General features: G+C 46.4%; 1 protein-coding gene across 1 annotated transcript; it reads left to right on the top strand.

Annotated features, from left to right (window-relative positions):
- The first annotated feature begins 606 nt into the window (after positions 1-606).
- LOC119374340 (uncharacterized) lies at positions 607-9,844 on the top strand. The gene is made up of 3 exons (XM_037644415.2): positions 607-859; positions 7,284-7,388; positions 9,726-9,844. The coding sequence occupies exons 1-3, from the start codon at positions 608-610 to the stop codon at positions 9,813-9,815; spliced, it is 447 nt and encodes a 148-aa protein (XP_037500343.1). The 5' UTR covers position 607; the 3' UTR covers positions 9,816-9,844.
- The last annotated feature ends 8,887 nt before the right edge of the window (positions 9,845-18,731 follow it).

Genomic DNA, 18,731 nt, shown 5'->3' with positions numbered 1-18,731 from the left:
TTTTTATCATTTCCAACGCCTCCGCGATTTCCTTTGTACGCGATTTCTCGGATTCTCTGACTTGAATGACACGCAAGTTCTGTACAACCAGTTTCCCATGTTAGTAAAGTACGTATAACCTTGGATTACTACCCGCGACTCCCGCACGACACCACGTTAAACAATGTCAATTCTTCCGCCTAGGTTGCCCAATAACGGTTCTTCAAGACGCAAGGCAATAAGAATCTAATTTATGGCAACATAAGCCAGATAAAGTACGAGTGATTACATGGGAGTTAGCGTTGTATCGTGCAGTTTATGTATTGTATGTATTTTCATGTCCTTTAGCACTACCAATGGTTCCTATCACTAGAACCTTCCCTCCATGGCACAGTCAAGTTTTGTCAACCTATCAGATAAGTGACTGTGTCGTGTAAACTTATCAGTATCACCCGCGGCCGCGTGCAAAACCCTTTCACCATCGCGTTGCCAACGGTCTCACTGTCAACCACAACTGGCCGTTGTTTAGTGGCTTATCTGCCAAAACAAGCGCTTCTTTCTTGGTCTACCACAATTGTCCTGCAAGGCTCTGCGCTTCTGAAACGTTGTCAGTATACAACGAGACGCTATGTTGAAGTTCGCTGTGCTTGTACTTCTGTGTTTGGTCTATGTCGCTTCTCAGGAGCTTGAACTATTCAGTGATTGCGTAGACGAAGTAGACCAGAGACAAAAGCCGGGACAGTGTGTACTCGTACCCCCTAGCTGGCTCGTCTCAAATACGTACCGAAATTTCGCCCACCGCGTCCTGGGAAACGCCACATTTCAGCCGGCTGCTGACAATCGCAACACGCCCTTTGGAGTGACGCGAGCAGCTACGCACGTAAGTTATACGATTCAATAATCTACGGCTGATACACAATTTCGTATTGAGGCGACTTTTTCTTTTGGCGCCCTAGCCCGCAACTGTCAAAGCAATCATTACAGTACTGCCTTTTCTGAATAACAAGGACTCACGTCTCAGAAATTTTCCGTTTTGTTTCCCTATGTCCAGTACCTTACGCTTTTGTTCCCGCGGAAAACTACGCAATTCTCTGTTCAATATGTTTCATAGTGTGGTCTCTGGCCTTTTTCGTTGATCACTAATCATATACTGATCTGGTTCTAAAACTTTGCTGACGCTGAAACATAGTGCAAAATCGTAAATTCTACCCCTTTAGTACCTGAAGACAAATATATCACTTTTCTTACAACTGCACAGCGAGTCACGCATCGATATGGTGGCCGACTGAGACTGCACCAGCCTGGCCTAGCTGCTGAGCATGCGATACTGCTACTTACGAGCGCCAGGAGCGGCGCGTCAATTATAACTGTTGCCGTTTTGCGCAGACACTGGGGGTTCCTTAGCTTGCACCGAGATCTTGAGTACACGAGCTTCTAGCGTTTTCAACTCCGTCAAAAATGCGACCGCCGTGGCCAAGATGGAACCCACGACCAGTTCAACACCTTAACCGCTGTACCACCACGGCGGCTCCGGAGCATCGCACAACCATTCGAAGTAGTATCGCGGTATCTGCCTGCACATTATCTAGAGAGTGCTAGCTTTCAGATATACGTTTTTTGCTTCGCTTCTTTCATGCACAGGGTTCCGTCATGATATAACAGTGAGTGGTGCTGGTGCCATATCTGAGCCCTAGGCGGCCGTAGGCCTTTGCTTACTGCTCGGTCATTCTAGAAAATTGTAATTCCTTCTGTGCAGCACGGGGTTGTACAAATTTTCCTGCACACAAAAATATCAACGAGCAAAAATAACGGAATTTCAAACAATGAATGACTACATGTATTATTTTACGCATTGACGTTCTTTATTCGTTCATCATACATAAACCAGCGCCAATACAATGAAATTGACGTTTTCATGAAGTAAGGGACACCGTTCACCAAAAATTGTGCTGTTAATGTAACCTTGTGTATAACTGCTCAAAGCGACCACGTACTCAACATCCCCAGGCCTTCGCCGAAAGCTTTGTTGGTGCTGCCACTGAACACTTACGGAGTTGCTGATGCCTTGTTTACTACCGGCAGTTGCACTGCCTGTCTTGTCCACGCGGACACCGTAAACAGGCTAAATGTTGTAGTGTGTTTGCCGTCCACACATTCAGCATAGCGGGCGCGGCTGATAGCCTGATTCAGGGACTCGTGCACCCGGGTGCGCCGTAATGTCGTCGGTCACTTGTGTTGGTGAGCTATGCAGCACACTGACAGTCAGTCATACCATGAAAGTCGTATCACAGCTCCGCACACGAAATGGCATTCGCGTTGTTGATTCGCTTGCTTTAGCTTCGGATACCTGACTATAGTGCGTAATAGCTAGGCGGGTTGGCGAGCAAGCGGTGCGAGCGGACGAGCGGACAGGGCAGCGGAGCGCAGCTCGAAAGGAAGAGTGATAGCTCAGTGAGGCCCCACTTGTTTTCAGCGGAGCGCATTGCTGCGCCAACTGTTGAATAAGGTTGAAGTTACAGTCGATCGAGCAGAGGCTTTGCTTCGTCACCTGCCGAGTGAAATTGAAGTTACTGCGAAAAGGATATTAGAAAAGATATTTTTAATAAATATTATTAGATTTATTGAAGGTGCGGCCGACGACATGCCGCCGCCGCCGCTTGCGTTTGGGGCTGCCATATTGGAAAACGCTCGCACGGTCGTCCGCTGACACGCTTCGCTGAGGCTACGATATGAGCGGGCAAGCGGCTCGCTCCGTAAAGACGCCGGCTTTCGCAACGTAGAGTGCATGCGCAGTGCGCCTCTCCACTCGTCCGCTGGGCACGCTCGCTCGCAAAGCCGCCTGGTTATTGCTCGCTAATATTTGCCGTAAAACCGTAAAAATAGGGAGTTGAAAGCTACGATCGTCATTTCCATCCACGCAGATAGCACGTTTGCGATAAATCGCCAGGGTGCTTTTGAGGTTTGTAGCAGGTAGCGGGATTTTCCCATTTTACCTTACCGCACTCCATACACGACATTCAGTGCTTTCGCGGCATCTTTCACAACGCATGTACGAGTACCCTGCCTTCAGAAGTAGACCTGGCAGAGTATGTGGGCTCTCACGAATTCCTCTCTCTAACGCGAATACTACGGAGGCAAGCCGTGTGGCGTCATGGTAAGAGCGCACACAGTGTCGATTTCTTGATTGCTTGATTACCATGAGTTGACCTCTCGAAAGTATTACCTACAATCTTGACAGGTGACCGGTATTTATATTACTTTGCACTTGAGCACACGAGCCCTAACAAGAGTACTGAGTGGGGTGCGTTTAGCGATATCTAAATGGCACGAGTATTTGTGTAGTTATGTCAAAGCACTCAACAATGCCCTCGCTAGCACTTACTCGACCAGCCGAAAAACATGGTCAGCATGCAGAGTACTTATTGCGCGCTACATTCATTACAGAAATAAGAGAAAATCTTTATAACGTTACCTTCGAATGTGACTGCCAAATCAAAATCAAAGTATTGGAGATAGGTCGTGTTAAAGCTTTTTGTAAAGCCGATAAACCTCTGCACTTTTTTGTCATCATGCTGTGTAATGAGCGAGCACATTAGCGACAGGCGCAGATCCTTTCAGTACTATCCATAACAGTCGCATTGTCACAAAACCTCACAATATCATTATTAATAATACGAAAATGTTTTATGCCTGATTCACCATTACTTTATTTACGTATTTTTTTCACTGATACCAATTTGGTAAAATGTGGACTAACGGATGCTGAAGAAAAACTAGAACAAAAAGATTCATTGACGCGAACCAGCTGGGAATCGAAACCATGACCTCTCGTTCCGCGGCGATAGTTGCTGGACGCTATAGCCACTGCACCACCGATAGACGGTACGAGATTTGCGATGCGGTAACGCAGTCTGTAAGTGGTGAAATCTGCGCCATGGCACTAACTAGCGCCGGCAAGAAGCCATTGGGTGACGACGCAGTCCGGGCGTTAATGCCAGCGAAGAAACGCTGGCCGCGCTGGAATAGAGGATGCGCCCTGGACTAAATTATGTTCTTTGGCTTCCGCGTCGTCAGCTCCGACATCCACCAAACGGAGTTTCTCCGCCGCCTACTGCCTCAAGTGCGATAGCACTGACTAGTGGAACTGCTGCAGTAGGCGCAGCAGAAGGGCAACGACACCCACGGGCGAACGTCGTGCCCTGGTGGAGCGAGACACACGCCAGTGAAACGCCTTCACGCGTTCAGGACTTGAGCTACGGACCTCTGCCTCCCGAGTTCCTTAAGCACAGGGCGGTAGTGTATGCATGGGCACAAGCGCAGGTTACCCTATTACTGGGGAGCGCACACCCTGCCGTTTCTCCTCCTCACTCTTCGATTGACGACGCTGTGAAGTGGTGCATATCCACTGCGTTTTTTTATTGTATGCTTCTTGATGCCATCATTACGCGGGATTCGCCATATGTTGTGTTCAGATACATGATAAAGGACTCCTGGCAGGAAATTTTTGGCTTGTGACTTTTCCATTGTAATTTGTAACTTTGAGTCTGGTAATACCGAAAGTGAATCGTGAATGCTCTAACGTATTGTATAATAATGGTAGCGTCGTTAGTTTTCCGTCACTTCGGAATGCCCGCCTAAAACCATTAGAAGCAAGCGCCTCACAGCGATGGAGCGCCTACGATGACGTGCAATCAAGCTTTGGTGACAATTAAGGCGTAGTTTTGAAATCGGGGCCCCGTGATATGGGTGCTTCGGTATGAGTTGAGCATGTTAAGCGCGTGTCCCCTCAGGAAAAAGAGAAGCATTTCTAGCCTAGGCAGCCAGCAACACCTTGAAACCAGTCTGAAAACAGAGCAAGAGGGATGTGCAAGAACAGGCCTCGTCGGGTGCCCGTCGTGATATTCTATGCACCCAGCAAATCTTCTGTGACGTCGGCAAGATCCGCTTTACTCGCGGAACGTCACGCGGGGCCTCGGTCTACGTCGTATTAGTGGCGATGTCGCGAGGTGCTGCCAACTCAGATGAGCATTCATGCTTACATAAAACAAAATTAAAACATCTTAAAGGTAACGTCCGCCACTAATAATCGGTCAGAAGCACCCACATATACAGGGCAATCAAACACAAACATCTCGAGGTTTCAATTCTGGTAAGGGTTGCAATTGGGTTTGTTGGTTACTGAAATGAAAGGCTTTGGTGTAGCGCGAAGGGAAACGCGGACACGATAAGGCACATAGGAACACCACACAGCGATACTAGCAGGACATGTTTATTTTCAAGAACCAGACCGCTTATATACCATCAAAACCAGGCAGACAGCTGAATACGTAGGATCACTCAGATAATGCGGGAAAAACCACTTCACCTAAGTAAAATCTTGATAGTAAAACTGTAAATCACCGCTTCCGCAAGAACCGCCACTCTTTAGGTGACAATGTTATCGATGGCTTGCTCACATACAACTCACGAAGCGCATCGATAAGCTCGGCTTTAAATATAACACATAATATAACAAAACGTTTACTGAGGAAAAAAAAAGAAAGAAAAGTGTTTAGGGAGCGAGTGGGTGGGGCCCCTATTCCAGGGCTCCACTGGCTTGAGCGGCCCGCCGCGCCTGGTCGAGGAGTGCTAGCTGGTCCATCCGATCCTCGCTGGCGAGCAAAGTCTCCCACTGCTCCCTTCCGGAAATTTTGCCGGCTATTTGCGGCGAGTTAATTTCGGGTGGCCTGTTCTGACAATCCCACGTTATGTGGGCGAGAGTGGGCCTGCCTCCGCACCACCGACAGCTATCGCTGTACATTGTGGGGTGAACGGCATGTTTCAAATAAAGGTTCGGATATGTATGTGTTTGTAAACGGCACCAGTCGTAAGAGTCCCGCCCGGATAGATCAGGGTGTGGTGGATTGTACGGTCGTCGCTGAAGCCGTTGGTGCTCAAGGATGTCTCGCGGTAAGAAAGGATGTTCGTCAGGTGATCTCTTCTTTATGTTGATCAACCACGACGGTGTTCTGAAGCGATGGTCGGCAAACGCATGCATCAACGTGGAGTGCTAGGAACCCGTCAGGCGCCAGTCTATTCGATTTGCAATGGTGCTCTCTTAATCGCTCATTGCCGCAGCTACTGGTTTGGCCGACGTATTGCTTTCCACAAGAGAGCGGAATACGATAAATTACAAAACACTTGCAATCAAGAAATGTGTTTGCGTGATTTTTGTGCAACAAACTTTTTCTGCTCTAACTGGATCTGTCATGGCGCACAGTTATGGCGCACAGCAAAATAAACATGTTGTTGCTAGTAGCGCTGTGTGGTGTTCCTTTGTGCCTTATCCTGTCCGTGTTTCCTTTCGCGCTACACCAAAGCCTTTCAATTTTGGCGTCAGGGGCACTTTAAGAACTTTAGCAACTAAAAGGGATAAATCATAATCATCGGCGTTAGTCACAGGGTTGGAGATTTGCCTCTAGGCGTCAACGTGGGTGCATCCATGTCAAACGGTGGTAGAGCTGCCAAACACCAACAGACATTGTACAAGATCGCATATATCAATGTACAATAAACAATCAACCACTACTGTGAAGATACGTTTCACTTTCGTGTTGTACCTATTCCCATGACAGAGGGACCAGTCATGCTTTTTTTTTAATTATAGGTGCTCACATTTAGTAATATTAGTTTCAACGAGTCGATTGTTTTGCAAATGTCGTCCATTCTTACCTTAAAATATGCCCCCTTACTGCAAATATTTGTGTCATGCTCTTTAGAATATGCTAAACAATTTCAGGAAGGAGGCATATTTTTCTTGCCAGTGGCGTCTTTTGCACTGAAAGCATGTTTCTTGAACCCATTTGCTACCAGATTTCCCGATAATTTCATCTGAGTAATGAAGGAAAGCATGCATCATCTGTATGTTAGACTGTTTCACTTAGGTAATATAGACAGAAAAATAATTCAATGGCTTTTTTTTAAACGAAATAGGAACATAACTCTCAGAAATGACATGAAATATTTTGGCGCATTGCATCATTCGGATGATTACCCTATTTTCTGGGTTCTTACAATGTGGACAATTCTTAAAAACAGGGGAACAAAAGTCTGCGTAATTAAGACTGTGTGAATAAGGGAAACTTTATTTTACATGGAAGTTTACGTGCTTTTATTGCTGTATTGTGCCCGCTTTTTTCCTGCTACTGATCATGCCATGAACCGGAATATTGTACAATTATGAAACTTACTTTGCGGCAGATAATTGGTACTACGACCACGTATTGATGATTTTTTTGTGTTTTCTTTATTTTTATTACGTGCAGGCATCGGACGGCATCGTAGTCAGAATAGAGTTCACCACGGTCCAGAGCTCCTGCAACAGCTCACTTATCTATTCTAAGGAGCAATGTTTACCAGTCGGTAGTGAGGTAAGGCTTCCAAGAAACTGTCAATTCATCAAGCATTAATCGAACGCGCAGTGCTAGAACTTCATCTTGCCTACTTTAAACTACATTTACCTTAGGATCGTTCACAATAATCAGGCTCCGAGCACATAACTCTGCTAAAAGAGCACGCCTAAGCATTGTGTATTAAATGGATCAAATGGTTCCTTCCGGCTATTCTTTTTCATAACATCTATCTAGTTATGAATCATATGCCACTGTCATCTGCTGAGTGAAGAAGGATTCGTTTTTTTTAGTATGAGGTCTTGGTTCTTGTTCTTGCTGCGTTGCCTATTGCATTGGGGGCAGAATGCGAGAAAGCTGATCTAAAATGATCACCACTGTACCCGAAGACCCATGTAAGCCCACAGCAAAACGAAGTGCCCTTGACAAGGAGAAGATGACTCATACCTAAACGTCAACATTTCGGATCTTTACCATTATGAAATGCTGGAAACTCCCGTGCTCAGGTACATTAGAGCACACAGGATGCGACCCCCCACGATGGTCTAGTGGATATGGTGCTCCACTGCTCAGTTGAAGGTAGCGGGATAGAATCCCGGCCGCCGCGGCCGAATTTCGATGGAGGCAAAACGCTAGAGACCCGTGTACTTAGATTAAGGTGCGTCTTATAGAACACCAGATGGTCAAAATTTACGGCGTGCATCATAATTATATCGTGCTTTTGGGACATGAAAGTTATTATTATATATAGGATATAGAGCTTTGACAACCGCGAGTGGGATGTCGTTGCAAAGAATAAAAATTAGACACTATGTATCTCGCTTGTCTACTTATCTGAACGAAAGTGTTGCGTGTGCCGTTCACATTATTGTAGCGTTAGCTACACTTACCTAGCCGGAGCCGATTTCGCGAGGAGGGTCATGAGCCGTGCTGCGCATGCGCGAGGATCAGTGATGTCACACAGCTGTGTCACTGGAGCTGGGTCTCTCGCACTCTCCGACACCGCCGTGCGCGGCTCGCCGCTGCTGGTCTGCGCGTTGGGGAGGAGTGGCGTTGTAGGCGCGGCAGAGAGGCTGGCGCCGGCGCGCGCGCAGACTTAGCCACGGCCGCGCGCGGCTCGCCGCTGCTGATCTGCGCCGCATTTGAGAGGAATGACGTCGTAGCCATAGACACAGTGACGACGCCGCACGCGTAGTTATTCGCCTTCGATGTGCAGTCGCCGTCTGACACTGCACTGGGGCCGCTTGATAGCGCCTCTGAGTGGCGTTTGCAGGTGGGTAACGCCGTGGAGGAGGAGAGCGCAAATGCTGCTCGACGGCGCAGAGGAGCCGAGAAGCTTATCTCATCGGATCGCGAAGTAGTTGCCTGGCAATTAGCGGTTCAGCGTACGAAGAATGAACAGAAGAAGGCTAATAATCCTAGACAATCTGGAAAGCTAAGAATAATCAGCTGAAACATTGCTAACGCTACGTATATCCTGGCATAGCCGAGCTAAGCCACTGCAATTTTTTTTCTGTCCCTTGTGTACTCCCCTTCTTAATGATGCCCACTCTGGCAAAACGTAGGTTACTCCAACGATTCATCGCAAGAGAGTCCATGCGGTACTTCTAGCAATGGCTCTAGCTTCCTAACTGTGAAAAGCTGATGTCGCAACGCTGTTTTGATCAGCTTTCGTACGCGTGTGTACCCCCTTAACGATAAATTATAGACCATTTAAAATTTCTTTGAATAGTCTACTTATACAGAATGGGGTATGCAAAAATCAATGCTTATTTGTATTTCATAGGCGTGGCCAACAAACCACAGCCCCGCAGAAATAACCTCATGATCCACATGGGGCAACTAGGCGTGTTCCGTGTTTCACTCTCACTCCATACTACGCGTATTTAAAGTAACAAACGTTCGCAATGATCAGTACCGCGCACTGCCTCATCATGTCGAGGTTTGGCAGGTAATAAGCTAGGATTCATTTAACTTTATTCGACCTTCTTCAGCCTGGTTTTGAGGCTAGGCCTGAATCTTTCATCTGTTTTTATGGGATTCGTTTATTTTGCTCTCCCCTGGTGTTATCAGCGTCGATTGTATTGCAGTTCTTTCATGTCAGACCCATTTAAAGCTTTTACCTGGAGTTGTTTAGCTAATAAATAAATAAATAAATAATTCTGAATCATTGTTACCTACCAGTATTGCTAAAGATGCACACTCGCACTTCATATAGAGCGTCAGTGACCACACATGAATAAATTTGAAGTTTCAATAAGGAACTGCATTTCTCTGTCGGATAGATTAAACACTACAACAGTGATTTCGCTAGATCTGTTCCTTGCTGAATTCAAGGTTCTTTTTTTTATTTCATAGGTGAACGCGCTGTGTCAAGCCAAGTTTCGTTACGATGGTAACCTGACCATGGAATATGCCCGTTGTGATCCACAAAATGAGAATATTTAAGGAAAGTTTCTGAAATAACGCAAGTCTTCGCGTTTTTTCAAGTCAGACATTGTAAAGCACATCTCGCAGAGAAAAAAAGACATGATGAATAAATATGAGTGTTGATATTCACCAAGTGGCGTGTCGCAATTTATCAAATGGGTTTTCGCGCAACATCATACACCAGGAAATGCATAATGCCTCCTGGTAGCGATGACTCTTGCAAACGCAACCTTAGCCAAGAAAAACTGATGCAGTCTTCCAAGTGCAAAGTCAGACCGCTGGCAAGTGAGTTGCTTCCTTTATGCGTCGCAGCGCCAAGCACGAGGATGATGATGATGATGCAGACTTTTGGTTCCCTGCCACAGAGGTCACATTTGGATTGCTGCTAAATCCAAGGATATCATTGTGCCTTGAAATTTTTCACGTTCAAAAACCCCAGTTCGCAAAAATTAATTATCCGGCCCCCGGTACAGCGTGTCTCATTACCAGAAAGTTGTCTTAGTTCGTGAAATTAGATTGTTACGTTATTCCTTGTTTTAATGATGCAATGAAACGACCGTTAGCCGTGTTTGTTTTTCCTTAAACGCATGACACCCATATTTCGTTACAACAAATAAAGCAATAGAATCTTTCTTGAAACAATGTAAAGATGTTTATGCTCGCAGCACTGACTGGCTCCTTGAAAGGGTTGTCGCCTGTGACGAAAAAGGAGCAACCATAAACGAACAGTATATGAAGAATCGCCTGTGATTACTCTGTGGTAACTATCATACACGCGTATTTAAAATTAAGACACATTTTTCTATGGTCATGCTCGAGATCGCACTGAAAGTGCCTACCAATATACCACCAAAAAATTGGAAGTCAGCGCTTGTCTGTGCGCCTTTGCTTTTGCTTCATTTTTTCACGCTGTCAGTATATTGTACGATGGACCGCCAAACAGCCGAAGTGTTCACCTTAAAGGGCTTTGAGGATTTTCTATAAACACAGTAAGCCGGTTAAGCAACCCCTGGGAGTCATGTGCGGACCGATTTAAGCTATCTGCGTCAGCTGCGTAATTTGTTACAAGACTTTAAGCACGTGAATCGCTACTTATCGCAGCGCCTCATCTTGACCAGTGTTCGAATTTTCGGACCCTTTCTGCGTAGCATTGTTCCGTGTTACGTAGAACAGGCAACCGATCAGACTTGATATGTACAGTACACGTCAAAACATCTCCAGTGGACAGCGAGCGTCATCTGCCTGTGTTACAACGAGACCACTGATGATGTGCATAGGCCTGCGCACGAGGGGGCAGGCGGGAAGGGGGGGGGTTCGCCTCTTTCAATCATGTGAAGTGGGGTGCCAATTTCGCCCCATACATTCGCTCACTCAGACCTTTCCTGCCAAGCACTCTTTGTATGTCAACACACGCAGACTATATCTGCGTCTGGACATCTGCAGTAACTCGCCTGCAGCTGCAAGCAAGAATTCAGAGAGCTGCCACTCAAACTGCTCTGTACCTCCGTGATCGAGGTATGGAAATTTCTACCAGAAAGTGTGCTCTTCTGGCATTTACGCGCAAACCCATGACCTTAACTACAGTCAATGGTCAAAGTATACCGTACTGTCGATCACACAAGTTCCTGGGCGTCATAATAGACAGAGACATAATATGGAGTCCCCACGTGTCGTACCTGAAAAAGCGGTTAACAGGCATTTGTCACCCCTTGAAGTTTTTTGCTGGAAAGACATGGGGAAGTCGCCCAGTGCTATGTTACAACTGTACAGGGTGCTTTTTCTAGGTTTCCTGCGCTACACTTTGCCTGCATTATCTAACACAAACAAGACAAGTCGACGCAGGCTAAACATGTTCAGGCCCAGACCCTCTAGATTTGTTTATGCCTGCCTCAGAGTGCCTCAACAGTGGCGACCATAGCCATCGCCAAGGACCACCTCGTAAAGACTCATATTCAGGTTGAAGCGCTGAGGACCCATATAAGACTTCTTGTCCGGACTCCATAACATCACCTAGCCTATCTACCAGTGGACAGACCACGCACCTCATTTTGACGAACAGTAACCACACACGACGAATCTCTACCAACTGGTTTCACGCCAGCGGCGAGACCTTCGGTTCTTCCATGGTGCCTGAAACAGCCAATCATCAACCTGACTATACCAGGCCTCCCGAAAAAACAAGATCTCTCAGCACCAGCTCTTAAACAGCTCGTTTTACTTCTATTGTACGAGAAGTATCAAGACTCTACTCACGTCTACACCGACTAAACCGTCTTACCTAGAAGCTCAACAGCGGCGGTCGCGATTCCAACGATCGCCACAATTATCAAGTTCAGGACAGCTCAGCCAGCAACATCGACGGCAGCAGAGCTCACAGCGCTTTGCGCCGCGCTGCTTTTGATTAACGACCAATTGAGAAAAAGGGGCACGATTTTCTGCGGCTCGGAGACAGCACTGAAGTCTCTACTGTCGACTTTACGCCGCGGTCTGCACGAACAGTTGATATTTAAGACAGCTGGGATGTTACACCACGTAATTGAGAAATGACACCGCATTACCTTTCAATGGCCACCAAGTCACTGCGGTTTTATCGGCAAGCAACGGGCCGATCAAGCTGCCCGTACAGAGTACCGCGACCTGTCGATACCTCTTTCTAGGACAGACGCTGCTCGGAATCTCCGCATGCTCGCTCGCTAATGCACCACGTCAAATTGGAATGAGCCACATTTCATGCATGCGCGACTATACACTCCTTTGATCCCACGTTAAGCCTTCATCTCGCACCAAGACTTCGCCGAGGTGACGCTACCGTTCTGTGTAGATTATGGCTGGACGTCGCGTTTACCCATGCGTATGCGTTTCGCAGAGGGATGGCCGACAGCGCCGGCTGTGAACACTGCGGCGACGAAGAAACAATTCGACGTGTTCTGTGCGACTGTCCGGAGTATAGCACAGAGAGACAATATCATTATCTTGTTTTCAACAAGTTAGACGACCAGCCTCTATCAGAAGAAAGACTACTACGCCATCGCCCGGACATAACGTCGCACTACTAGGCTTCCTGCGATCTATTGGCCTGTCAGAACTCCTCTGAGCGGAACGTTCTCGCGTATGTGTGTGCGTGTGTGTGGGTGTGGTTGTGTGTGTGTGTGTGGTTCTGATTGTTTTTTCCTATTATTTCTTCTCCGTCTGTCGCTTTCAACCCCCTATTCCCCAACCCCAGTGCAGGGTAGCATACCGGATGCTACCTTCTGGTTAACCACTCTGCCTTTCTCTGCTCTTTATCTCGCTCTCTCAAGCCCTTTTTTAAAGCGCAGGGTTATGGCTGTGCATGATATTTGACAGTAATGGCTATCGAAAACCCTTGATGGTGAATTGAAAGAACACTTGACTTACAACCTCTACCCCTGGAAAGGCGGGGCCATGACAGGCCTTTGTAAGAAGCCCGCATTCACTTAACTTTCATTTTCGCATCCATAGTGGAGCTTGTCTGGTATTTTTTTTTTCGCACTCGACAAACGGAGGCGGGGAGGGGGAGGGTCGAAACGATGAGGCTTGTCCCCCCTGAGAGAGAACCCTGCGCACTCCTAGGATGATGTGACCTGCGCGACAGTGTTTATCTCGAGGTTTCTTTACTCAGATACCATGAAATGCCCTAGCTGTGTTGTGTGTTGCAAATACAGTGATTGGTGAGTTGAAAAGCTGCGACATCGCGTAAGGCTTTTAAGGCATCTGGCGAGCGGAGTCGCTTCAGCACGTCGCTGCAGTGCGCGTCGGGCTCTCGCTATCCGATCAACGCCAGGATCCGCGCGTCTGCGGCTGTCTCTTCAGCCCAGAAGACACGACCATATTACCTGGATTTACGCTTAAGGCTGATCGTTCTAAAATACTTTTCGTTTGTCGGCAAGTCTTTGCTGATTGTCGCCGTACATGGGAATAAACTTTGAACGCCTGGTAGTGTGGCGGTTCCTGACGGAGCAGATCTGAGCCACTCCGCAGGCTGCGTCTGAGCGGCTAGACGGCGTGCGCGGCGCAATCGACGGAACTTTAACCGTCGAGTGCGTCTCAGTCGCCAGCGAAGGCTGGGTGTTCGTCGAGTTGAGAAGGCAAAGCAGTAGCGAGAGGCAGGGTATTGCTATGGTTGTCAGTCGCGGCCTTGATACATCACCTAATCTGTGGTGCGAATGATTTGATGACGCTGACAAAATTTCAAAAAGCCTTTCACGGTCCCTTTAATAAACTGCCAAAAACCAACAAATCATCTTGCCTAATGTGAACTGATAGGCTAGTTGGTGAGCCATTAATATTCGATGAAGCAGCGCACAAAACCCAGAATCATGCGCACATGGTATAAACCAATGTAAACCAATAAGTGGTATAAACCAAAAGAAAATCAACAACGTTATCCTGCTAGAAGAAATTTACAGCGTTTACCCAGAACTAGGACAAATTATGGAAAGCAAGCTATAGAATACCAATCAATGAAAATAGTTAATGAATTGAATAATAGCATACAGTTTCATGTTTCTCTAGAGGCATTTAAAAAACAAGTTAGAGAAATTATATTGAAAAATGAAATAATTTATCACCACTAGACAATATTGCTCAAAACTTGTAGTGTCATCGTGGTATGAATTCTTTTTTTTTTTTGCTTGTGTACGGAAAGTAAGTCACGGTTCGTTTTCCAACAGATAATGTCTTTTTCTATTATTATTATTGTTCATGAGGTTACACGATGCATCGAATTTTCCGTTCTTGTTTTATTTATTTATTTATTTTATTTATCTGTGTAAGACTTGCGTATCTGCAGTGTCTTAAGCGTGTCATGTGTTGGTTGTGTTAGATTTCAGTACTTCTTTGTTAGCGCTCATGTGGTTTTTTTATGATGTGTCAAAACTTCTTTTTTGTTCTATTGTGCATGTGTTGCGAACTTCGGGTACAGAGGCCCTTGTCAGGCGTATAAAATGCCTTTTTGCCTCTGTTCCTTTTTCTTGTTTAACAAGAAATAAATAAAGATACTACTACTACTACTACTACTATAAAATAAAACCAGCGCTGGTGTTCGCGTCACAATATGTTTGCGTGATTGTTTATTTTTTGCGTTGCTTCATTAAAAATCACCTTCGCTGCACTGAGTGTCAAGCTTACGGTAGCACGTCCTCGCCGTTCTGGTCAAGCTATCATTGTTATTACACCACTCTTGCGTGGTTGCCCTGCCGATTCGCCTCACATCATCTTACCCGCCTCACAGCTGCATGTTGGCTCGTAAAGCAACCTGTTGCACTATCCAAAACTAAGTCATAAGCCTCGTGTTAAATCTGCCTTGCACGTGAAACTGGTTGCTAAAGGGCCTGGTTTTTGCTTTTACATTTTTGCGTTCGTCCTGTATGAAGCTATTTACATACACACCCCGAGTTATCACACAGCTGTCACGCTCAACGATCCAGTACCTCCGGGGTCGCCAACCATTAGTCTTGCAGTCGTGTAACCAGAAGCTGCAATTACAAAACCTACGTTGTGAAGAAATAATGAAGGTCGCCAAGCCTCGAACAATACAGCTTTGTCAAAGCGAATTCTTTCTTCTGTTACAGGGACGGGCAAAGCATTTCTTTTTCTTAATCGCTGACCATATATTCCGCACTCAGATTTTTGTATAGGATATTAGTACAACGCTTGGCGCTAAAAAATACACAGGTAATCGGCAATTATTATTTTAACCACACTCTGTAACGTGTGGCTTTATGAAATAACGTATTGGCCAGAAAAAGTAGGGATTAATTCCTACTTCACTCTCATGTGCGCAGTTCACTTTGTTTCTATGTTTGGTAGTCCAAACTATGCTCAGGAAATGCGTATGCACGACGGTACAGTCATTTTTCACGTTTTTGACAGTCAGCAACATCGAGTATCTGTAGCTGATAAGACGCCCACTGATGCTTGTCATTTCCGTGCAGCGAGACTGTCTGCTACAAGCTCATCGTAGGCTCATTCCATTTATAAGGCCTGTGATAACACTAGTATTTTGTAGCGGTCTGCACTAGTCCTTTATAATTGTTTTGATAAGCAGTTGTTTTTGAGATTCCAAACATTTTGGCTTCACTATGACATGCCACTCTGAAGCGAAGGTGAAATTCTCGCGTTATCAGCGCTAGCAGCGTCGCCAATCTGAACGTAATTATAAGCGTTGCATTGTTCCATGGCCGTTGTCAAGCCAGAGTGCGCAAATAGTGTTTTGCGTCTCAACTAGAAATAGTATATATTCAGAGGCCCACGCCTCGTTCCCGCAAGCAGCGTTCCTAGAGTAACGGCCTCGACCGCTCAGACGGAGCATCATGTTGAAGTTCACCTCGCTCGTACTTCTGTGCTCGGTCTTCGTCTCATCTCAGATGGATGACTTTTTCGAGGGATGCGTGAGTCCAGAAGAAGAAGAAGAAATTGGTCAATGCGTCATTGCACCGGCGCACTGGCTTCGCTCGAGGACATACAGCTACTATGCCGAGGTAGCTCTGGAAAAGGGCAATATCCAACCGGATGAGGGTAACCTAAACACTCTACTTGAGGTGACCCGGGCCGCTACACAAGTGAGTGGACAGTCTAGTCTTGCAGCACAAGTGAGTGGCTAAAGAGTGAAAGGAACGGGTACCCCAATAGATTTATTCATCAACCAAAATAATAAGACATAGGGAACGCGTGGGCCTCTAGTTCACGGCTCTGCTGACTTGCGCGGCCCTCCATGCCCAGCCGATGAGCGCTATGGCTGCTCTCTCGATCCTAACAGTCTCTCACTGCTCCCCTCTGTGAATTTCTTCCGCTCGTAGCGGATAACATATTTAATTCTTTCTTTTACCGGCCTAGTACAGAGATAACAGACCTACTTTTTGATTCAATTTAACTGAAAGGTTCTTTGTGTAGGCTGGAATTGCTATTCCTACAAGTAAACTACATCTGATCGTTATAACTAGAGACTGGAACTTCAGGCAAAATGCCTATTTTTTCCTGGAGTCCGGTTCGAGCCTATTTCACATATAAGCACGAACTAAGGGAAGGGAAACGTTTTAACCACACATTTAGTGTGCCTATAATTGCCCATTTCGAGGTTCGTGCCTATATCAGCTTTTCAGTGCCTAAAAATGCCTTTTCGCGTTCGTCGAGTACACGTTTTGCTTAAATGAGCTGTTCATAAGGAGGAAAAGAAGAAGCACTTAGTCTGGCAATATTAACTAGAACACGCCCTAGTTATGTTTACTTCGTTCCCGTTTTTAGCTCCTGTTAAGGCGCGATTATAGTTCGACGTAGGGTAGACGCGCGCATGCGCTGTGCCACGGCGGTGAAAACAGACCATATTTCGACGCAATGCCACACCCAACGTATAACTGGACTCGGCCGATGCGCTCCACGCATGTGACGCTCGCCAACGCGCCTATAACGTTGGATTATAAACGTGCTTTTACGTGAGTGGGGCTAGAGCGTACCTCAGCGAGGCAAAGCGAGGCTAGCCTAGCGCTAGTGGGCCCCCCTGTAATATCTCCGTCGCTTGGTTCGAGAGTAGTGCAGCACGGCGGTTGCGTGAGCGAGGCTAGACTGTACTCTAGCGAGGGGAAGCGAGGCTAGGCAGGGCTAGTACCATCAGAGTCCACTCTTCGCAAGCAGTACCTGCGCCCCATGTACGAGGACACGTTAGCAAATATCAGACGAGAACTCGGTGAATCATACATATTGTTTTCAGTGGGCGAGACAACAGATGCGACCGGACGATTACTTGGACATTTTGTAGCTGGAAAGCGGGATGCGAAAGAGAAAACAACGCCTTTCTTGGTATGCTCGAAACAACTAGAAAAAACGGGTGATGATACGATCGCCTACTTTGTGAACTCGTCCTTGAGGGTACTGTACCCCTCCGGATCCTACGATCACCGAGTACTGCTGCTCTACACAGATGCAGCAGCTTATATGCACAAGGCTGCTGCACTTCTCAATGTCTTTTATCCAGAATTATTGCATGTCTCTTGTCTTGCCCATGGTATTCATCGGGCCTGTGAAGAGCTGAGAAAGTCGTTCGGTTCTGTTAACGAACAAATAGCTGTAGGCAAGGCAGTGTTCCTTAACGCGCCTTCGCGCGTTCATGCCTTTAAAGAACAGTTGCCGGATGTGCCTCTTCCACCAGAGCCCGTTGTTACCCGCTGGGGAACTTGGCTAAAGGCTGTGGTCTACTACAAAAACACTTCGCTGGTGTTAAGGCTGTTATTAACAGCTTTGCAGCGGACGAGAGCATCGCCGCGAGAAGAGCCCATACTGTTCTACACCACGATACACTTGAATCTGACCTGGCATATTTGTGTGCTCATTTTACTCTCCTTGCAAAAAGAATACAGAAACTTCAAAGTTCGGGCACCGCTCTGACTCGGGGTGTTGAGATAATTTTGGACGTGCAAGAAAGGTTCACCACCGTCCCCAATGGACGTGTCGCTGACAGGGTCACCACGAAGCTTACATCTGTCTTGGACAGCAATCCCACATTTTATGTGCTAAAACAAGTGTCTAAAGTACTAAGCGGTGCAGATTCGAAGATTCCAGATGCAATTAGAGCATCGAAAGTGCCGGACTACAAGTACGCTCCATTAACTTCAGTGGATGTCGGGCGTTCTTTTTCCGCATACAAACAAATACTGACTGAAAGAAGGCACAATTTCAAGTCCGAAAACCTTGAGATAGTGCTGGTTTGCCACTGCTTTCATAGCCTTTCTCACAGTGTTCAATCACCCTGGCTTTCACCTAAATCTGTTCAAATGATTATTCGTCTCCTAATCATTTTCATGAAAAAATAAAACAGACTTTCCCAGAGCTCGGGATTTGTCTGCTGTGTTTGTTAGAAGTCGAAGATTTGTCCTAAAACGCGCTGCTGAAGTCATTATGAATTGTGCCTATATATGCCTA

This window comes from Rhipicephalus sanguineus, chromosome 11 (genome assembly GCF_013339695.2).
Source record: "Rhipicephalus sanguineus isolate Rsan-2018 chromosome 11, BIME_Rsan_1.4, whole genome shotgun sequence".
NCBI classification, from domain to species: domain Eukaryota; kingdom Metazoa; phylum Arthropoda; class Arachnida; order Ixodida; family Ixodidae; genus Rhipicephalus; species Rhipicephalus sanguineus.
The sequence above is the reverse complement of the archived record's forward strand: the minus strand, read 5'-3'. Positions and strand labels throughout refer to the sequence as shown.